Raw genomic sequence first — 16,033 nt, 5'->3', positions numbered from 1 at the left:
CTCTTTAGTTGGCCGTAACAAGTCGTTGCTCGGAATGCCAGGATCATATTCTGTCATGGCCGAAACCGGAAATCCGGTCGGCCTCTATACTGGGAGCAAAAGTGACAGCGAAGCGAACAGTCTATATACATATGGAAGTCTGTGTCTAAATCAGTCCTGTACGCTTTCGTATTGAGAAAGTAGAAATGTGCCGTTCGATTCACTGTAAACCTTGAAATGTTGAATGTTGTACACCAATGTTATATTTATCATACAAAACCCTTCATAAGACTATATCGGTTATTTAGCATGGTAAATATTTTGACAAATGTACGCACTGATAATGCCATTCTTACGTTTCGGTGAAATTTTATTTAGGTATACAAGTGGACTAAAGATCAATGACACGCTCGATACACTTGCATTTAAATAACAAATTAACAAATGCAGTGAAACGACCTGAACTCTAACAATATGAAAACTTCATTTAACTATAATTGCTAAGGCAATGAATCTAAGATTAAGACCTGCGACAAACTTGAGGCATATTATTTTAATTTGTAATTGTTAATTTTATTTAAGTATACTTCGATGAGTGGACACGCTCACTTATCCACTCGCTTGCACACAATATTAATTTTCTTCATTTCAAACATTTTTTATGCCGTTGTAAGAATATACATACTTGTAGTAAAATTATTTCACGTTTGTGCGACTTAATTCTCGGCCCATAACTTTGAACTCACATAGAATCTATTTAAATTTATCTTTTCCGGAGTAGACTCATTTTAAAGATCCATTTGTTAGCTTTAAAAGGTATTACAGCAACAGTAGCTATTGTGCAAACTTAACCTAAAATTTGTACCATACGCAACGTCGGTCGGCAAACAACACTCAAGACACTGCCTGCTATTCGCTTTCCAACTTAAAAAAAATGCTGCTGAAGCCCGGGAAATGGTTTGTGCCGTTTTGGGAGATCCTGTTTCTTACTCTAGATGTAAAAAATGGTTTCAATGCACGGCCACACACTGCAAAAACAACTCTGGAAACGATAACGGGTTGGGAAGTATTATCGTACCTGGCGTATTCTCCTCACCTTGCGCCTTCGGATTACCACCTCTTCAGATCTCTGCAACATCACCTTGCTAACACAAACTTCAGTTCCGTCGAAGACGTCAATAAATGCATCGTTGATTTGATCAACTCGAAAACACCTTCATTTTTTCGAAGTGGAATCCGACAGCCTCCTGAAAGATGAAGTAAATGTATAGAAAACGAGGGAGACTACTTCGAGGACTAGGAACCTGTTCGTTTTGTTTTCAGTTAATATTAAAGTGTGACAAAAAAGGCCGAGAATTAAGTTGCACGCCCAATATAATTACAAGTCTGTAAGTGACAAGGTCTCTTGTCAGATTTGTAGTTTTGAAAAAGAAAGTACTAACAAGTTGCTATTTTGTTTTTGTATTAGAGTGCAGATGATTTTAATTATTAAAATTGAAAGTTTTATCACAATTTATTTTATTTATCGTAATTATTTCTGCTAGGAAACGGCTAAGCTGGAGAAGAATCGTCAATCTCGTGATATAATTGGACCTCCTGATCCAGTTTCGAACTTAAGGCCGATTGTATTTGTCAGCCGCACAAAGGAAACTTACTCGGAACAGAAATATAGGGCGCTTAGAAACGAGACGCAACAATGGAATCAGATATTCTGGACCAAGCATAATACTAGCTTTACTGAGGTGATTTTGTTGAGCTCTGATTGTTTTATCTAGTATAATGTAAGATTCATTATGGCTTGTAAGAAGGTTTAATGAAATTTCAGGAACGTGAACAATTTAAACAGATGTTAAAGGCACAAGGAAGGATAGCAACTGCAGATGACATGTCAGTATTTTACAAACAATTTTTAGATAAAAATTGGCAGTCTCATTTTAATTACAACATTGCGTGGTACAAAAGAAATATAAAAATTCTGTTTTTTGGAATAGCATCAAAAATATCTAAACTTAAATTTAAATAAATTGAAATTCGTGTAACTCTTCTTTTCTGAATATTTATACAAATTATGTAACGTTGAAACTACTTAAATAAATGTATTTAAAATGTTAGTTTTTCTCTTCTGTTTGTGATAGTTACATAATGTAATTGAATTGCTTTGTAATGGCAATATGCAATAAGTAAAATTATTATTCATTCTTTAATCGGAATATTAATATGATAAAATGTAAAATTGTGAGCCAAATTTGTAGGTACTATTAATTGATAGTAAAATTACGTACTAATATTCTGATATCAAAACTGTAAGTATCAACAATCTAGACAAAAGATTAAATTTGTAAAATATAAAAACGATCAAAATCTTAAACAAGAATCTTACAGTCCCATGCTCTTTTATTTTCCGTATTGAACTTAAATATTATTGAAGAAATACAACATGTTAGTATTTTCAAAACATTTCATGCAATATGCAAGTGTGGCGATTATGACACAGAAAGATGTGCGCTGCTCTAATGAGCCAAAAATCAGAGTTGAAATCCAATCAAAACATTGTTAGTTTTTATTTGATCGTTTGGCAGCAACGAGAGAAAATATCTAAAGACATTATATGATAAAACAATTAGATTATGCAAGTTATTTTCAGTAACGTGGCGAGTGTGGTGTAGAGAAATATGCGCTGCTTAGTAAATGAATAAACGAAAAGATCAGAGTTCAAATCCACGAACACCACTGGTTCTTTCGGAATTTTCCAAAGGAAAGTGGTAACCACCGAGAGTATCCTGCCATACATATCCTTTTAGGGACACTGCCTTCCAGATTGGAGGTTTCCTTCGGCAAAGTTAGCAGCCTACCGAAGATGAAGTAAATGCTCAAAGTACCAGGTCGTTCTGGTACAGAACTAGTACAGAACGAACCGGATAAAAGGAAGATTTTCATTAAAATTTTTCTTTAATAAATATTATTTATTTCAATGTTGTTTTGAACTAATTTATAATCATTTCATTGTGGCTTTGCCATCAATCGCGAGAACACGCTTCCCTTAATTACTTTGATTACACTTGTAATAATAAAAATTGTTAGTTATACAGGGTGAGAGAAAAGTACCGGACCGGTGAAATATCTCGAAAAATATGGAAGATACGGAAAAGTCTTTCAGACAAAAGTTGTACGGTTTTAAAAGGGCTATATAATGGTAAAATTAATTTTCGAAAAAATAAATTTTATGGTTATATAGAGGTCGCTGTCATTTTTTTAAATGAAACTCCCTATTGTTTATTATACTATCTTATTCTACTGCTTAATATGAACAATTTTTGTCTGAAACATTTTTCCGTATCTCCTATATTTGTCGAGATACTTCACCGGTCCGGTACTTTTCCCTCACCCTGTATAAAATAGAGCGTCTTAAAATATGTAATATAGTACTATTTTGTAAAACTTCATACGTCTAAATTTAAATATTCGTATTTTGCAAGATCATTCGGCTTCGCTTTACATGTCCAGTCTTGCAATTGTTAACGTTACTACCGAACCTCAGCGAATTCAACGTCTCGTTATAACATTCGTCTAATGGGGATATATTTAATAACATCAACGTTTTCGAATTGCCTCCCAGAGAAGGCATGAGTAAGTGGGTCAATTTAGAATTTCTATAAGGTACATGCTCCTGTTTCTTTAAAAGAGCTAAAATCACGTTGCCAAGATTGGCTAAAGACTTATTGATGTTTTTTGTCTCTGCAGTCCTAATAGCTTCTTCAGACTTCAAACGTTCCGACCCGGCTAAGTCGACTAAATTCAGATTTCCCACTACCACCTCTTGTTTTGTAACATGTGTACCAATTAATCGGATTCTTGCTACCGAATGAGACCTAGATGATCTGGAACGCAATTATCTAAATTAAATTACATCCTAATAAAGATTTAATTGTATAATATACGTTTTTGATCATTACTTATTTAATTAAAAAGATAAAGACAAATTTTGCTTGTTGCAATCTCTTATTGCAATGTAAACTATAAGATGCATAGCTCTGTGAGCATGAATGATTAGTAGTGAAGGGTTTTGGGTTCAATCTTAACGCTTATCCCGTACATTCCGATAAGGAAGTAAGGAAGACTCTACATGAAGAAAGACTACTAGAAATTGGAAAATGCTAAACTAACAGAGATCCTATATTATACGAGCTTAACAGTGAGATCAAAGATCGATCATTCAACTTTTCTTCATTAAAAAAAAACCTCTAACATAATATATAAATGTAAAATAAATTTACCGTTCATTTGATTGAGTAGCCGCAACAGCTCGGTTGCGTTGTGCAGTACGTAGGCACGCGTATAATTCCTCTGCATTGTGTATTTCTTTAATCTGAAGGTTACTAACGTATAAGTCGTGACCTTTACTGTCAACCATTCGTATTTCGTGCATCTTTGGTTGACAATCGAGTAGATCGATAATATGTTCATTATAAATTTCCAGGAAACTTGCTTCTATTCGATACTCCCAACCGAGAAGTTCGAATTGTTTCATCTCTACAAATATGTGGCGTACCTGAAATTACATAAGAATAATTCGAATTCCCTTTAAAGAACATTCTATTTGAAACAATTGCATGTATAATGTAAATTGGAACATGTCTATCAATTTCATAGCACTATGTGATAAATACATACTGTTCTAGGTATCATGCCTTCGATCTCTAATCCACATTCGCCTTCCATAGTGTACGTCTTACCAGAACCAGTTTGGCCATAAGCAAATACGCAAACATTATATCCTTCAAGTGCTGATTGCACTAAAAGGGACAATTCTTCAAACACATCTGCCTGCGAAGCTTTGGGAGCAAATACTTTGTCGAATGAAAATTCTTGTTTTGTTCCTCGTTGCTTTCCACTGCAGCTCATTGCATCCGATCCATCCGATTTACCTACTTCAATGGTACAGTCGTCGATGAAGTTTATGTTACACAACCTGTAACAAACAATAGTCATGCAAATACATAAGTCTAAGTATTAAAATAATTTTATTTTCTTGAGTAAGATATAGAGGAAAGTCCTCTATTATGAGGTAGAATTCTAATACGAGATAGCAGGTTTTCAACGTCCAAATTCTATCAGAAATTTTTTATTGCAACGATTACACGAACAATGAATTTTGCACTCAACAGAGATTTCACTTCAAGGGTAATAAATTGATGGTGAAATCACCTGATGATGCCTATTAATTTAACAGAAACCCCGCTATCCCATAATCCTATCTCATAATAGAGGACTTTCATTATGCAAAATACACACGAAGAATAGTTCTCGTTCTGCAAAAATTGTAAGATACACGTTCAAAAAGTAGTCCTATATTCTTGTGTTAATAATTAAATAAATTTTCTCTAATAATTACAAAACACATTTACTTACGCTTTCATCTGTTCAGTTTCTTTTTGAGTTGGTGGACGAACTCTACAGAAGACTCTTATATTGCCCTTTAATTCTTGAATAGTGTTGTGTAATACCCTGCGTTCTTTGTCCATTTTGTGAGTCAATGCTCTCAGTTCTTCCTTGTTGATATTCAAATCAGTGTTTAGCTCCTGCTGAAGTTTTAAATCTTTTCTCAAAGTCGTTAGTTCCTCAGTTTGCTCCGAAATCAATACCTCTTGTGTCCGTGATTTTTCTTGAAATTGGTTCAATGCAGAAGAAAGATTTGTGCACGATTCTTCTAATTCCCTCAAACGTTTTGTCATATCTTCCTCATTTTTCCGAATCGCCGATAGTTCTAATGTTAAAGTCTCAACTTCGCTAGTCAAGTTATTGTTTGAAAGTTTAAGTTCTTCCATTTTATTATTGTGCGTAGCTTCACCAGCTTGTAGCTTATTCACCAATTCTTCGAGCCCACTGCATTTCGATATCATGTCTTTATTTTTTTGCTGCGCAGCTGTTAATTTGCCACTCGTCTGCGCCAAGCGACCTCGTAGGTCCCACTTTTTAAGCTTGCCTGCGTTATCTACGTCATTCTGGACAGCTCTGTTAACTTTGCTTGCTGTAACATTATTTGGCTTAATCACTCGTGGAACTTTAGGAACAGGTTTGATATAAGGCTTCTTCGCATCTCCATGTGCGATATTAGTAGCTGCTCGTTTTAACGTTGTTACGTTGTTTGGTCGGGTAATTGGACATAACGTTTGTGCTCGATTTAAGGGTTTTATCGGTGGCTTGTTTTCGTTTGTAGACTTAATGCTGGCAGGACCTGCCAATGTTGATGTCGCTGACTTTAACGTTGATGTCAATGTTGGCGCTGACATATTGTCGCTATTTGTAATTGTTTTATGATTATTATTCTTAGCAGTTACATTCGTTATATTAGTCTCTTGCTTTACTTTTATTTTTGGTACTGGTAAACGGGATTCCATCTGTAGATATAATTAGTATATAGATATAATTTACAAGTATCAAATAAATGTAAAAGCTTAGTTCGTTTAACATATGAAAGAAACCCATACAGCACAAACTTCCAAGGGACGTCCTTAGGACATTCTACGTCCTAAGGACATCCTAAAGATGTTCTGAGGACGTCCCTTGGAAGTTTGTGTTATATGGGAAACGAAATGAATATATTAAATAAACCATGCATGTACCGAAAGAAAGGGGGGCTGCCTCTAAATCAACGCTATTCAATAATATACTTACAGATTACATCGTGTGCACTCACTCGGATGGCATGCGTTTCAAAAACTCAATATATACCTCATGCAGTAAATTAAAGGAATATTAAAAGCTATACGGAAAGAACTTAGCTCTATACTAAATGTTATATCTTTAGACTAACAAAAATAAAGCAAAACACAACAAACCTCGCCGCTCACAATAACACAATCAGTTCTCCAATTGCAGTACAACTCTCACACAATCCTCTACTTATTATACGTTGTACAATTACCTAGAGTTCACGTAACATCGACATGTTTATTCATTTTACAAACTAGAATTCAATTCGTGAGGGAAAACTGACTCCCGTAATCGTGAATCGAGCACAGAGCGGAGAATACTACAAGCTTCGCCCCTTTGTGTAAACGTTGTCACCAGTTTCGTTTAGCACCGACGGTTAACGATAGCTTCATTTGAACTTGACTCCTTGGTGGGGAATCGTATGCGTGCAACCAATGAGATATGGACAGGTTGTGCACCACTTCACGAATACCACACATGATGAGAGTAGAGTCCCTATAATAAGGTTGCGTTTCCATGGAGCGCGTCACGCGTCGCGTCATGCCCGCTAATCCAATCAACGAACCGCTTTTGTGGAAAAGTAATAGGCCTAGTTTACATCGATCACTTGGTACGCGTATCAAATAGTAAATAACTAGTAAATCAGTTTAATCATTGGCTGATCAGCTCAAATACACTACTTGATACGCGTATCAAGTGCACGATGTAAACTAGGCCATAGACTTTCGGTTGCACGCTGTACGCTCATTGAATTATCGCGCATGACGCGACACGTGACGCAGCCTTGTTCAATGGAGAGAGAAAGATCAAATTAATATTTTCACACTCAATCCGATATCCGACGTACGACGTACATACGACATCCAATATGATCGATTTACACTTTTAGATCCAATAAGAAACCAAAAGTAAAATTCAATCGTATTAGATATCGGACGTCGTACACGGATATCGAATCCAGTGTGAATCCTGCATAATAGAACTTTCAAACGAGAGGGCGCGAAGATGACGTCATCGCGTCGACCCGATTCCCTTGGCGCCATTAGTTACCGAGTTCGCCGCTTCGTGTCGGTCGTGTCGCGAGCCAGCAATCACGGCTGGCACGGCCGTGAGAGCGTCCGACGGGAAGTGTTGTCGTTCGGATTCGCGCCTGTTTATAACAGATTCGGTGCAGCGAGAGCCAGCCGTGCGGCCGACGACGATGAGCGCCGAGGAGGAAGTGTTGCGTATTCAGATGAAGCTGAAAAAGATGTCGAGCGGTGACGAGACGGTGAGTAATAAGTGAGTAAACTAAAGATCCGCAGTATACTGGCCGGAGGGGTGCGCGCGCGTTGAGTTTGGGGAAACCGTTGCGCGACGCGAGGGAAACGCGCCGTTCCACTCTCGACGAGTGATCGAGAGTGGCACCGTCGCCCGCGCGCGAACGCGAGGAACCCGCGCGTGGGCAAGATCGCCGCGACGTCGCGGGCGCTACGTGTTTGTTTACCCGTGGAACACAGTGTGTTGCATGGCGTCCAGTTCGCTCCACACGTATGTACCTGCTATATCCGCGCGATTGAGTCTTAAAAGTCCCTAACTCGTTTCTCACAATATTGTATCATTCAATGTTTATCACTTGTCGCAGGGTGATGCTTGCGCAAGATACCTTTGTTGTAATTAGAATTATTAGTCGTAAATAGTCGTGTAATTTCATATTCTCTGCTATAATTGTCCCTGGAAAATAAAATGTGTACACATATGTAGGAATGTTGATATCCGTGTCGAAATTGTACTACCTGAAAACGAAGCTGCTTGCCTTGTGCAAGTGGTACGCACGATGGTTATGATACGTCTTTGTTAATCAGGGCCAGGAGCAGGCTCTGGAATTGCTCAAGATACTTCAGAAGCTGCCTGTCGACTTGGAGCTCTTGACTAAGACACGCATTGGAATGACTGTGAATTCCTTGAGGAAATCGAGCAGGGACGAGGAAGTTATTTCTTTATCTAAGACGCTTATTAAGAACTGGAAAAAGTTCTTATCTGGTACGTGTGTTTGTGTGTGATTAAAATGTATAATTGGTTTTTATACATAGATAATTAATAATCTGGTGTCAGGGTCAAATAAAGAGAAAGACTCCACGTCGTCGAGTAGTTCGAAGAAGAAGGATGAAAAACTGGACAAAGCGAAAGAGGAAAACGATCAGAAGAAAGAGAAAGATACGACGGACGCCGTCGAAGCAAAGGTGAAGGATGATAAACCCGTCAAAGATATTCAAAGGAAACAATTGTCTTTCCCCGCTCCTACCACAACAGACGCGGTCAGATTAAAGTGCAGAGAGCTGCTGGCGACGGCTTTGCGCGTCGATGGAAAAGTCATCGAGGGGTGTGCCAGTCCAGAAGAATTGGCGGAAGAATTGGAGGAGGCGATCTACGGGGAATTTAAGAACACCGATAACAGATACAAAAATAGGGTAATTAAACGTACATTATCTCGTTATCTCGCGCACGAAGCCTTGCGCGTATAATGTAACGGTATCTACGCTGGTTGTATCGCGTGTATTTATAATTTTGCTTACTTGAATTAACAGGTACGCAGCAGAGTGTCTAATTTGCGCGACATGAAGAATCCCACTCTAAGGACAAACTTTTTAGTGGGTGCGATCACGCCTGCCAGATTAGCGGTGATGACTGCCGAAGAAATGGCGAGCGACGAGATCAAGCAGCTACGCGAGCAGTTCAAGAAGGAGGCCATCAACGACGCGCAACTCGCCACCGTGCAGGGAACCAAGACCGACTTGCTCAAGTGCGGCAAATGCAAGAAGCGCAACTGCACATATAATCAAGTGCAGACGCGCTCGGCCGACGAGCCGATGACCACTTTCGTGTTGTGTAACGAATGCGGAAACCGATGGAAGTTCTGCTAAGCTACTGTTTTTCTTGACCTATGCTATACCGTGACGAAATGTATCAAGCATCATCCGCTTAGAATTCAATACTTATAAGTTAAATTAAAGATTGTATACTTGTGGTTTCTTGATTATCGCATTACAAGAGGAAACTTTGTTCGGCACTGTACACCGTCATTTTTTTTATCTTTCGAATATCTCTGGCTTTTTGTTCAGAAAATCATGTATCTTAGTCTAAAGATAATTATATGCTGTAAAGATTTTTTACATCTGTTGCATGGTCTATGTTCTAAAGATTACCTGAAACAATTGCGGAAATTTTCTTTCGATTGAGTAACCGAATTACACAGATGAGCAGTGTACATGGATTCATTGAGTGTAGTGACAGTCTTTGCGAAGAGTACGTTTTCACATTATTGTATATATTAAAACCGCTCCATTAGATCAGAGCTTCATGGAAATCTGAATGCTCCTCGGGAAAGCGTGAGAACATCTATAATAAATAATGTATCTTTTTAAACGGCATTTTAATTCATGCGCTTTTATTCTAACTGCGATTGCGATTCTGAGTTTACTTCAGCCCACTGCAAGTTTACGATTGTGTGCATAATTGTGTGATATAAGTAGATCATCACACTTTGTCACTGCTGAAATGCAGATGTCTATAAGAGCTATAAATTGTATCTACAAGTCTGAAATATACAGATACAACACTGTCGTTCGAGCTTTTCTCAATTACCTCTCTGCGCGACGTTCGGCAATCACTGCAATTATTGGTGTGCTTACCATGGAATTATTTCGAGAGTACTGAAATCGATGAAAAATTAAAGTTGAAAAATTACCGAATGTATACATGTATTTCGAAGTGAATCAATTTTTTTTAAATAAAATTAAAAATGTAACGCTGTGAAATATAAGGAAAGTACACCGTTGAAAAGTAATAAAAGATTATGAGATAGTGTGAATTTTATTGAATTTAACTAAAAGCTCACAGTAGTAACGAAAAAGAGTTATGAGAAATAAATTCGGACAATAATATTATATATGCATGTGACGTTTACGTTCGTATCAGTGATCCAAATGTGTACATTGATTTTTTCAGAACTGAAACGTTAAGGCACTTTACTCTTGAACGTGGTTGTCACATTTGCGAGAGTCACCCCATCGAACTATTGTGTGCTGCATTTTTAATCAAGGCACAATCATATAGGATATATCAGTCACGCTGATGAACTGTAACGTTTAACACAATGACTATACTTTTTATTTAAAATTAGTTTACGAGGTACATTTATATACATAAAAAATTTATGACTATTACATTAAGCTTATGCAATATAGACAGTATATTCGTGCATGTGTATGTGTGTATGTGTGTGTGCGTGTTTGTGTATACGTGTATGCTAACGTAACAGTAGAGCTCTATTAAAATCCACATTTATACTCGGCGTTTGGATAAGAACCTAATAGTCATTTACATCTAGTTTGTATCAACTTGCCGTGGGTGATGATACCGGAATGTCGTAAGTTTCTCGCTTTTTTGCGTACCAAACAAAACTCGCGCGAAAACGTCGTCGATCGTTCAGATTCTGTCCAAGCGGCGCAAAATTTGAGAAAGGTCAAAATCCGCGTTCGTACCACGCAGGTCGAACGTGACGATTTAATCTTGTACTTTGCCATACGGAAAATCTCGTGACGAGACCCTCCGTTATCTCGAACGCGAATTAGAGGATAGCCACGTTTAGCATTCAGTACGAGATATGAATACAGGGTCAAGTAATGTTTAAGACATTGCGTTTCGTATCCTACATCTGGCGTTAAACGTGGCAGTTTGATCATCAGCGATCGCAAATCTTTACGTGAACCTTGCGCGAACGGAAGTCTTTTCAGATGTGCCTTCAGCGGGATACAAGTCCAGGTTTCCTCGGAGCAACGTTTCGGTTACTTGGATACGATCGCACGATAATTGCACGACAATCTGACGACAAAATGAAGCATACGTCAGGGATGGGGGGGGGGGAGGACAGGCGGGAATATCGCGAGTGAACGCGAGAACGTGATCAACCAGGGTGTGATGTTTGTAGGCCCGCGATGAGAATACGCAGTATTTCTTTTCTCTGTAAACGTCAGAAAGGGCTCGCCCTCTTGAACGTGAACGAGCGCGACCCCTCGCTTTGATCGACGCGACAACCACGTGGTGGGCGCCGCCGATGACAGACTCGCTCTTAAATTATAAACAGATATACACGCATGTCTAAAATTACCTCTCGATAATATTACAATAGAGTTGATCGCTGTCTCAGCTCAATGACAGACTGGTGTGCCCACGAATCGTTCGTTCCTCTCCTCCTTTCTCTCTCTCACACACACACGCGCAGACACACTCTCTCTCTCTTTCTTTCATTAATTAACTTACTGTATACACACATAGGCTGGACTCGTATCTTTATACTTAATATACATCGAGTCGATCTTTACACGTTTCTTCAGTGAATTTTTTTCGAACAAACATTTAACAGACACTTGAGATTCTTGCGGTACACGGATATACAATGTACATATATCGGTATATTTGAATATATACATATATATATATGTACGAGTATGTGTGTGTAAGTGTGGGTGTGTTTATGTATATATATATGCACATATATATATGCATATTATAGATATATTCTTTATTTCTTGCATGACGAACGATATATAATATATGCATCCTCGTGTAATTCATTTTATCAATAGACTCTCCTCTTATATTCACCTTTGTTCCTTTTTTTTCTCTTTCTAATCCTTTTCTCTCCTCCCGTAAAATGCATGACACAAAAATAAATGCTTGTATCTGTGAATTATATTTACCTTCTTTTTCCACCTCCCTTACACACATCTCCCCGCGACGTATACGCTTAATTAACCATATATAGCTTAGCTTCTTCTTTTTACAAAATATCACAAAAATCACACCAGCCTTTGTTCGCAGCAAGAAGCCATAGTTGTTGAAATCTCGTCAAAACGACACACTCTCGGTCCATTCCGCGCTCTCTCGCGCGCTTGAAAACATTAACATGTATTAACGTGTGTATCGATGCGATCGCACGTGCTCGTGGGAACATGCGGCCATGCCGTATAATTGTCGTTGGCACCGGATTTGCGTAACAGATAGAACGAGGATTTCCATGCAGCGAAGGCTCGATAAGAGCTGCGGAGCCACGTTACCAATTTCGAAGGTAAAACGACCAACTGCAACGTCAATCCCTCTGCGTTTCCAATTTAAAAGTCTCTTAACTGACGCGCGTTCTAACAGGTATACGTCTCATTGGGTTTACTAATTTTACAAACGATCGTGCGTAGGAACCAAAGTTCAAGGGAATCGAGTTATCATCGAGCCGCGACGCAAACTCGGGGAGCAAGCTTGTCGTAGATTTAATCGGGTGATAGCAAAATTACGATCTGGACGAAGCCTAGGCTCAATTCCGACCTGGAGTCACCTCGTTTTCTCGATGCGAGAATCAAAAGATTATCACGCATCATCTGACCGCAGCTAAAGTGGTCTCGCGGGACAGTCAATATGTTACAGCGTCATTCAGCATATTTTTTGGTACGGCAGGTGTGCAACCACGTTTTTATCCGCGTGCACGTGATATCGCACATATACGTTCGCACATTATTCGCGCACACGATCTAATATCGCCTTAGGATCTAGACATCAACTTTTTTCTTCTTTCCCACTTTTATTCTTTTTTCTTTAACATTATTACGAATTTTGTCGCCTCGATTCGAGAGATAAGTGTTCACACGCTGCGGAGCTCTCGCTATGTCACACTCTGAATGCCCGAAGAACAAGGAAAAGCGAATCGGACGACAATGAAACAATGAAAGCGCTAGTGACCAGCACGATGCGCGGACGCGCGGCGTCTTCATAAAGTGTCGATCGCGCGTGTTGAAGGCGGAGAAAATACATCTAAACGCTACTGTCTTTTATAAATATACGGTTGTTATCCAATCGGTCTTATTGCACGAACTCTTCTAGCGAGGCCTGACGTACGCGTGAAAATCTCTAGGAATCCGGAGAACATTTTCTTTTTATGCACATCGATTAGATAGTCCGATACCCTCCTTCACCCCCAGGGAAAACTCTGTGCATCTCGCGACATGCTCGCGCATTATTTTATTCAGAAAGAATCACACGACATGAAGTTATTCTACCAATGCGTCGGTTCTTCTCTTATAATTTTCTTACACATTTTAGCAAATCGTTATTTTTAATGGAAAACCTCTTCGGATCGCCACACGAAGAGAACTTCCGTATATAAAATATTTAATTTTTTAAAATCGTATAATATATGTATATATATACACATATATATATTTCTATGTTATCGGAACTGTTCTCTCCTTCTTTTTCCTTCTTTCGAATTTATCTATTATGAGAGAGAAACGGCGAGCGCTCATAACAATTCAAGTTGCTATCTTGCCATTAAACTTGCTATTTTATTTCTATTTAATTTTCTTATTTGATGGTTTATAGGAAGTACACTCCTAATCATAGAAAAGCGATTTCGTACACAAAGATGCCGACGTTCTCGTGAATCGTTTGTATCGAAAAATCATACATCCCATGGTCGATGTATTCATAGCGCGTCCACGTTAGGTTTGTAACAATAAGCGCAATACAAAAAAGAATCTCTAGGATTCGAGATATACATATGTCGCATTAACACAGCTCTTTCTCATAATTCCCTGTACTTGTCTCCCTGAATGTTTCGCTAAAATACGGCTCGTTGAAAGTGTTCTAAGCAGACGTCCGAGGTCGCGATTAGCATTCAAAAATATATACATGGATTATCACGAATTAATTAATTCTTCCTGCGAATTATCCAAGGCAACACGATGCATCAGACTTGTTTTATACAGATATGGGAAAGTTCGACGCCTCACCCCAATAACGTCAACGAAGTATTCGCGGATGTTTTGTCATTTTCAAAAAACACAAGTGTTCACAATTTATTTTCTCCCACCGAATCATCGAACGACAATGTGCTTCATTTACAAGTCTTGTTTTTCACAACAAGTGGTACCATCCAGACAAAAGTTTGCTAATAATATTACAAAATGTTTCCATTCCAGGTTTTACATCAAGTCTCGAAAACCATTCGTTGTTCGTCGATAAGACACTGGGATCGAAAATTTATCAAGCGATAGCCAATTTGGTGGGCGAAAGCTATTTAGCGCGGCTCGAGTTCATCTCAACAACGTTAACAGCGGTTCGTTAAAAAGATTACAAATCTTGTGTTCCACAATAAAAAAAGAAAGAAATCTGTAGAATGGACAAACACAATTTGTCATCCATAGCTAACTATACAACAATTTCGCGCATCAAACGCGCGAGGTGCAATAGAAACATTTGCAAAAACTCACAAACAACTTTTGCGCTTTCGCGTCTAGCACAAAAAAAAGTAAAGAAAGGGAGGTCCGCGAGCTTGCGACGTAGCAGTCGCAAAAAATTGTCATTAGCCTCCCGAAACGTTACAGATCACTTCTTCCTTATTACTTGGCCGTTGTTTATCTATCGTCTTATTTGAAAAGGAAAATGTTCGAAAATCTTAAAGTCGGGGACTGCGCACGAATTTACACGCGTCGTCGACCGCGTTCCGGCAAGTGGAACATTCGTAGCTGATCATGCGCCTGTCACAGCAGCCACGCGTGATGACGGCGAGTTCCTCGATCCCCACTGAGAAATGCACTTGTAGAGACCCCAAAGAGCATTTACACAGTTTCGTGCAATTATTTTATGCTTTCTATACCTAGCAGAATGATCTTCATACACCTCATTTGGCCTCGTCCTGCTCCATCGGCTCCTCGGAAACCTCTCGGGAATGTTCTGGCGTGGTCCTGTCGTTTTAAATAAATAAATATATAATATAATTGCACAGTATAAGGTTTAATTACAAATTATTAATATTTAATAATCTCAGAGACAGACGATGAAAAAATTATGCTTGATACTAACGTGAGGTTTGTAGGCTGCTGCATAGATAGAGAGGCCATTGCGGACACGGTTTCCGTTTCGTCGTGTTCCTTTTGGCTCGCCTCTATAGCGCTCATTGTGATCGTATGGTCAGTGAGCTTTACGCAAGGCCAGTGTGACATCTACGAAATAATATGACACTACGTCAAATGATGAACTAAATATAATTTAATTTGTACCATTCGCAAACACAAATTATTTCTAATAGTTTACAACGATCCTATAAACGCTAAATCTGATTTTTTGGCCTGTACCGAGTATTGCGCAAGTGGTACTTTTACCTTCGGTTTCTTTTGCATTCAAAATAATTGCATGCAGGATAAGACTTTCACTCTACAAATCACATTAGGGAAAATAAGAATGAACGCTGAAAGGAAGTCGGTATAAAATGGCATGTGGCTTTGCGTGAGAAAGATCGACTATGCAATTT

The 16,033-nt window shown here is 38.6% G+C and overlaps 4 protein-coding genes across 19 annotated transcripts in view; 2 read left to right on the top strand and 2 right to left on the bottom strand.

Annotated features, from left to right (window-relative positions):
- The first annotated feature begins 59 nt into the window (after positions 1-59).
- LOC105565455 (apoptogenic protein 1, mitochondrial) lies at positions 60-2,949 on the top strand. Of its 3 annotated transcripts, none has more exons than XM_012018689.1 (3): positions 60-309; positions 1,524-1,721; positions 1,826-2,949. In XM_012018689.1, the coding sequence occupies exons 1-3, from the start codon at positions 217-219 to the stop codon at positions 2,000-2,002; spliced, it is 468 nt and encodes a 155-aa protein (XP_011874079.1). In that variant the 5' UTR covers positions 60-216; the 3' UTR covers positions 2,003-2,949. The 3 variants fall into 3 exon arrangements, with proteins under 3 accessions (XP_011874079.1, XP_011874077.1, XP_011874078.1); XM_012018687.1 differs by having other exon boundaries at positions 86-309; positions 1,805-2,949; XM_012018688.1 differs by having other exon boundaries at positions 98-291; positions 1,805-2,700.
- Positions 2,950-3,379: 430 nt separating this feature from the next.
- Positions 3,380-7,660, bottom strand: LOC105565454 (protein claret segregational). 4 transcript variants are annotated; one of them, XM_012018684.1, is made up of 6 exons: positions 6,819-7,660; positions 6,655-6,742; positions 5,389-6,377; positions 4,651-4,948; positions 4,254-4,528; positions 3,380-3,857 (listed from the first exon to the last, which is right to left on the bottom strand). In XM_012018684.1, the coding sequence occupies exons 3-6, from the start codon at positions 6,375-6,377 to the stop codon at positions 3,434-3,436; spliced, it is 1,986 nt and encodes a 661-aa protein (XP_011874074.1). In that variant the 5' UTR covers positions 6,655-6,742; positions 6,819-7,660; the 3' UTR covers positions 3,380-3,433. The 4 variants fall into 4 exon arrangements, with proteins under 4 accessions (XP_011874074.1, XP_011874072.1, XP_011874076.1 ...); XM_012018682.1 differs by lacking the exon at positions 6,655-6,742; XM_012018686.1 differs by lacking the exon at positions 6,655-6,742 and having other exon boundaries at positions 5,389-6,276.
- Positions 7,661-7,782: 122 nt separating this feature from the next.
- Positions 7,783-10,296, top strand: LOC105565453 (transcription elongation factor S-II-like). Of its 2 annotated transcripts, none has more exons than XM_012018680.1 (4): positions 7,783-7,963; positions 8,538-8,715; positions 8,788-9,143; positions 9,261-10,296. In XM_012018680.1, exons 1-4 carry the CDS (start codon positions 7,895-7,897, stop codon positions 9,594-9,596), a joined length of 939 nt encoding a protein of 312 aa, XP_011874070.1. In that variant the 5' UTR covers positions 7,783-7,894; the 3' UTR covers positions 9,597-10,296. The 2 variants fall into 2 exon arrangements, with proteins under 2 accessions (XP_011874070.1, XP_011874071.1); XM_012018681.1 differs by having other exon boundaries at positions 7,957-7,974.
- Positions 10,297-10,526: 230 nt separating this feature from the next.
- Positions 10,527-16,033, bottom strand: part of LOC105565451 (histone deacetylase 4) — a 145,665-nt gene continuing 140,158 nt past the window's right edge. For all 10 annotated transcript variants that reach the window (XM_012018671.1, XM_012018672.1, XM_012018676.1 and 7 more), the window contains 2 exons: positions 15,586-15,725; positions 10,527-15,467 (listed from right to left, as the gene is read on the bottom strand). In XM_012018671.1, the coding sequence (XP_011874061.1) occupies positions 15,404-15,467; positions 15,586-15,725 (204 nt within the window). In that variant the 3' untranslated portion in view covers positions 10,527-15,403. The remainder of the gene's footprint in view (positions 15,468-15,585; positions 15,726-16,033) is intronic.

This window comes from Vollenhovia emeryi, unplaced genomic scaffold (genome assembly GCF_000949405.1).
Source record: "Vollenhovia emeryi isolate VEMERY1.0 unplaced genomic scaffold, V.emery_V1.0 DF939152.1, whole genome shotgun sequence".
In the NCBI taxonomy this organism is placed as follows: Eukaryota; Metazoa; Arthropoda; class Insecta; order Hymenoptera; family Formicidae; genus Vollenhovia; species Vollenhovia emeryi.
This window is presented reverse-complemented; position numbering and strand designations above follow the sequence as displayed.

What these genes read in the sequence shown, in the direction of transcription:
- LOC105565455 (XM_012018687.1), top strand. Translation starts at nt 217, where the DNA reads ATGTTGAATGTTGTACACCAATGTTATATTTATCATACAAAACCCTTC. An exon ending in TGGTAAATATTTTGACAAAT is followed by an intron (nt 310 to 1,523) that starts GTACGCACTGAT and finishes TATTTCTGCTAG; the next exon opens with GAAACGGCTAAGCTGGAGAA. An exon ending in ATAATACTAGCTTTACTGAG is followed by an intron (nt 1,722 to 1,804) that starts GTGATTTTGTTG and finishes ATGAAATTTCAG; the next exon opens with GAACGTGAACAATTTAAACA.
- LOC105565454 (XM_012018684.1), bottom strand. Translation starts at nt 6,377, where the DNA reads ATGGAATCCCGTTTACCAGTACCAAAAATAAAAGTAAAGCAAGAGACT. An exon ending in GAAACTGAACAGATGAAAGC is followed by an intron (nt 4,949 to 5,388) that starts GTAAGTAAATGT and finishes TGTTTGTTACAG; the next exon opens with GTTGTGTAACATAAACTTCA. An exon ending in GCTACTCAATCAAATGAACG is followed by an intron (nt 3,858 to 4,253) that starts GTAAATTTATTT and finishes ATTGCGTTCCAG; the next exon opens with ATCATCTAGGTCTCATTCGG.
- LOC105565453 (XM_012018680.1), top strand. Translation starts at nt 7,895, where the DNA reads ATGAGCGCCGAGGAGGAAGTGTTGCGTATTCAGATGAAGCTGAAAAAG. An exon ending in TGTCGAGCGGTGACGAGACG is followed by an intron (nt 7,964 to 8,537) that starts GTGAGTAATAAG and finishes TTTGTTAATCAG; the next exon opens with GGCCAGGAGCAGGCTCTGGA. An exon ending in CTGGAAAAAGTTCTTATCTG is followed by an intron (nt 8,716 to 8,787) that starts GTACGTGTGTTT and finishes ATCTGGTGTCAG; the next exon opens with GGTCAAATAAAGAGAAAGAC.